The sequence below is a fragment of the Glycine soja genome, chromosome 19, assembly GCF_004193775.1.
Source record: "Glycine soja cultivar W05 chromosome 19, ASM419377v2, whole genome shotgun sequence".
Classification (NCBI taxonomy): domain Eukaryota; kingdom Viridiplantae; phylum Streptophyta; class Magnoliopsida; order Fabales; family Fabaceae; genus Glycine; species Glycine soja.
In genome coordinates, this window is record NC_041020.1 from 6366561 (window position 1) to 6371489 (window position 4929).

Here is a 4929-nt window from a genome sequence, read left to right on the forward strand (position 1 = left end):
ACCAACCCTCCTATCCAAAATCATATTAACCCGACTAATCTCCCTCAAGTTTCACAAATATCATCCTATACACTCACGATCTAAGGGTTGCAATATTTTTCTTCTTATATTAAAGTTAAAAGAAATTAAATCAAGTTATCCCTACAAAATCTTGCAAAGAGTTTTCTAATAACTATTTTTTTTAATAATAATACAAACAATAATATAATCATACAAACATAGTTTTAATCAAACAACCTAGAAAATGTTGAAAAAACTTAGACGCAAGGTTAGCACAGCTCTCGCAGGTGGCTCGAGAAAAGGCTCCAAACCCTATAAAAACACAACCTTCAAAATCAAAACCCCATCACCATCCCCATCACCATCAACCCCATCACAACTTCCATCACCACCACGAAGATCAACAATGTCTCACACCAGAAAGCACACTCCTTTTCTGTTCCCCCATGTTGATTCCACTGTTGTCCCTGAACCCTCCAATTTCTTCTCCTCAAACCTTGTCTCAAATCCACTCCCCACAAACTCCTTCTTCCAAAACTTTGTCCTCAAAAACGGTGACCAACCTGAATACATTCACCCTTACCTCATCAAATCCTCAAACTCTTGTCTTTCCCTCTCATACCCATCTCGCTTCATGAACCCCTCCTTCATCTACCAAGTCTTCAACCCTGATCTTACCATCTCTTCCTCTCAAAAATCCCACCCTTCCCATTTGAACCACACCATCTCTTCCCACAATGATCTCAGTGTTACATTGGATATCCCTTCTTCCAATTTGAGGTTTTTCCTTGTTCGGGGAAGCCCCTTTTTGACCCTCTCTGTGACTCAACCAACCCCTCTTTCCATCACCACAATCCATGCAATTCTCTCCTTTACCTCAAGTGAGTCACTCACCAAACACACTTTCCATCTTAACAATGGCCAGACTTGGTTTTTGTATGCTTCTTCACCGATCAGGTTGAGTCATGGACTCTCTGAGATAACTTCTGATGCCTTTTCTGGCATAATTAGGATTGCCCTTTTGCCTGGTTCTGATTGGAAGCATGAGGCTGTGCTTGACAGGTTCAGTTCTTGTTACCCTGTGAGTGGTGAGGCTGTGTTTGCAAGACCCTTTTGTGTGGAGTATAAGTGGGAGAAGAGAGGGTGGGGTGATTTGTTGATGTTGGCACACCCTCTCCATATTCAGCTTTTGGCTGATAGTGGCAGCGAAGATGTTAGTGTTTTGAGTGATTTTAAGTATGGGAGCATTGATGGGGAGCTCGTTGGGGTTGTTGGGGATTCTTGGCTTTTGAAAACTGATCCTGTTTCTGTGACTTGGCATTCTGTTAGAGGTGTGAGGGAAGAATCCCGGGATGAGGTTGTTTCGGCGCTTGTGAACGATGTCGAGGGGCTGAATTCTTCGGCAATAGCGACAAATTCGTCGTATTTTTATGGGAAATTGGTTGCAAGGGCTGCAAGGTTTGCTTTGATAGCTGAGGAGGTGTGTTTTCTTGATGTGATTCCCAAGGTTAGAAAGTATTTGAAGGAAACCATCGAGCCGTGGCTGGAGGGGACTTTTAATGGGAATGGATTTCTGTATGATAGGAAATGGGGTGGCATTGTCACCAAACAAGGATCTACTGATGCTGGTGCTGATTTTGGGTTTGGAGTTTACAATGATCACCATTATCATTTGGGGTACTTCCTTTATGGAATTGCAGTGCTTGCTAAGATTGATCCGGTGTGGGGTAGGAAGTATAAGCCTCAAGCCTATTCACTAATGGCAGATTTTATGACCTTGAGCAGAAGATCAAACTCAAATTACACAAGACTGAGGTGCTTTGACCTTTATAAACTCCACTCATGGGCTGGAGGGTTAACTGAGTTTGGAGATGGAAGAAATCAGGAGAGTACTAGTGAAGCTGTTAATGCATATTATTCTGCTGCCTTGATGGGTCTGGCGTATGGTGACACGCATCTTGTTGCCATTGGATCAACACTCACAGCATTGGAAATTCATGCAGCTCAAATGTGGTGGCATGTGCAAGAGGGAGATAATCAGTATGATCAAGATTTTGTAAAAGAGAACAAGGTAGTTGGTGTTCTTTGGGCAAATAAGAGGGATAGTGGACTATGGTTTGCGCCTCCTGAGTGGAGAGAATGTAGGCTCGGCATTCAACTCTTACCAATACTGCCTATTTCTGAAGTCTTGTTTTCCAATGTTGATTTTGTGAAGGAGCTTGTGGAGTGGACATTGCCTGCTTTGAATAGGGAAGGTGTTGGAGAAGGATGGAAGGGGTTTGTCTATGCTCTGCAGGGTATTTATGACAATGAAGGTGCAATGCAGAAGATAAGAAGGTTAAATGGATTTGATGATGGAAACTCATTGACTAATCTCTTGTGGTGGATTCATAGCAGATCTGATAAAGAGGAATTTGGTCATGAAAAAATCTGCTGGTTTGGTCATTACTGCCACTAGGTATTGTTAATGGTTTCAGGTATTTAAAAAGAAATTATGATAGTTTCTTACATTGTACAAAAATAAATTTCTGTATACATCTGATGGCTGTTTCTTTCAATATTTATTTCAGTAAAATGTGTTGTGGACTTGAGCATTCGTTCTCTGTTAACCCTCATTGTGTCATGAGAACATTATGGTTTAAGGTTTAAGCTCTTTAGCTAGCATCTGGCCTTTTCAATTGTGTTTTTTTTTTTGAATATGGTGCATTTTTTTTCTTTCTGAAATATCAGTCCATTTGACACGAAGGCTAAACAATATTTCTGAAACTTCGGTTTTTAACCGTGTCCAATGACGTTGTGTTATCCATGTAGCTGAACCCACCTAGTGAGATAAGGCTTTGCTGTAGTTGTAGTGCATTTGACAGCAGGAGAAACTAAGGAGGTTTTTGATGATGTAAACTCATAGACTTATAGAATTCTTAACAGTGTCAAGGTGACAAGAAAATAACAATCTTTGTTTTTAACTGACCCTCATTTTCTCTTGTTCCCTTCATTTTCTTTGTTGGGTCAATTTGGAAGGAATAGTTAATTAAAAGTTCTTAACTAAAAATCTGGAAAGTTTCTCATTAACATCTGAACTATTCTTTTTGGGTACAACATTAACATCTCAAATCATCCAACTCAATTATTTTAGTAGCCAGCAGTGATCTTGTTTTGTGCCATGAGGTATTAGATAAAACTTAAGGTTTGAAACTCTGGCTCATGATTGTGCATTCTGTGACAAACCATTGAAAAGAATTAGTGTCTCAATAATTAGTTGGTATATCACTAAAACACTAAATTCCTTTTCAACTGTTATAGCTTCCCTTGTTATTTTGTTACCTCATGGTATATCTTAGGTATATTTAAGTGTATGCTTTGGAAGAAACATTTATTCCTAACTAGTGAATTAGTCAATTGGATTAATTAGAGGATTTTTGTTTGGTCTGCTATGAATTTGAGTTTGAATAGGTGTGATAGTAGAAACATTACAAATTTAGAGTCATTGTCATGATATGAAAGAAACTGCTGCTCATTCTGTTATGCAACCATGAAGATTGGATCATTGGAACACAGGAAGGAAAATAATGTTTGTTTTCAACAAGAGGACTTAATTATATAATTGCTTCATTTGTTTGTAAATTCCCCATGTCACCAACGTATTCCTTTTATTTTTTTCTTCATTATCTGTGTAATCTTGTATTAGGAAATGCTAGATAATGGTTCCTATCTTTTGAAAGAAAACTGTAATGTTATTTCCACACCATTTTCCATTATATCATTCTAACAGATCTTCCATTTTAAATTATAATTATATTAATAAAACTTTTGATTGTTATTCCTAAAGCTTTGGTTTTAAACCGAGTAGAATGATATCATTTGATCAATATAGCTGACTTTATCAAGTGGGATAAAACGAAAAAGCGAACTATTGGAATTCTTGTCTTGGGCTTAGCCCTCTTTTACACCAACTCAATAACAAGCGCCGAACAAGGATGAAAGACTTTGTTGTTGTAAACTTTTGATTGTTATACGTGAAACTCCTTTCTAACCTGGTCTCTGCATCATTCAAACTTGTTCTCAGATGTGAAATTATTCAAAATTCAGCATAATTATATATAGGGACCAAAATTAAAAACGTCTACGGACCAAAATTCAGCTCTATACGCGCTAAACAGAAAACAGAATTATGAGGATTGATTTGAAAACTCCTTTTGGGAATCAAATTGAAAATAAGCTTGTATACATGGATTTATAATTGAATAAAGCTGTATAATAAAACAAGTAAAATACATATTCCAATACACTATTTTTTATTTATTTTTTGTATAGATCCTAGGTATTTTCCTGGGAGATAATCAAGTTGGATAGGATCATTATGATCAATATTTAATTCTCCTTCCAAGTTGTGTTAAGTACTCTAAAGGAGAATTTTTGTTATTCATAATAATCTTATTTGAGTTCAATAAGATTGTTTTTCAAATATATATATATATATATATATATATATATATATATATATATATATATATATATATATATATATATTGATCTGGTGACTAACAAATTTCCCTGACCAAATTTCAGTAATCAGCTGACTAACAATATTTTGATCTGTTAGATATCCTGGTCAACAGAGGCTAGTGTTTGATGAGATTTTAATCAGATTATCCATTTTAAGATTTTAATCATATTATCCATTTTAAGATTTTAATCTTATCTAACCCGTGTTCCTTTAATTACTCTTAAACAACTTTGTTATGGCCCATGAGTCAAATCTAAGGACTAGTCTTCTAACATTGTTCCTTTAGTTATCTAACCGTTGTTCCCTTAACTATCCATTTTAGGTCTGAAGATTATTGAGTTCATTATCAGTCTATTGCAAATTTTGAAATAATTGTATTTGTATAAGTTTTTATATAATTTTTTGTGCTATTAAATGAAATAAGA

At 36.1% G+C, this 4929-nt stretch overlaps 1 protein-coding gene across 1 annotated transcript; it reads left to right on the forward strand.

Moving 5' to 3' along the window:
* The first annotated feature begins 205 nt into the window (after positions 1-205).
* LOC114400476 (probable endo-1,3(4)-beta-glucanase ARB_01444) lies at positions 206-2661 on the forward strand. The gene has a single exon (XM_028362941.1). It carries the CDS (start codon positions 245-247, stop codon positions 2456-2458), a length of 2214 nt encoding a protein of 737 aa, XP_028218742.1. The 5' UTR covers positions 206-244; the 3' UTR covers positions 2459-2661.
* The last annotated feature ends 2268 nt before the right edge of the window (positions 2662-4929 follow it).

Bases quoted from the DNA above. Each gene is read 5' to 3' on its own strand.
- LOC114400476 (XM_028362941.1), top strand. From the start codon at position 245: ATGTTGAAAAAACTTAGACGCAAGGTTAGCACAGCTCTCGCAGGTGGC.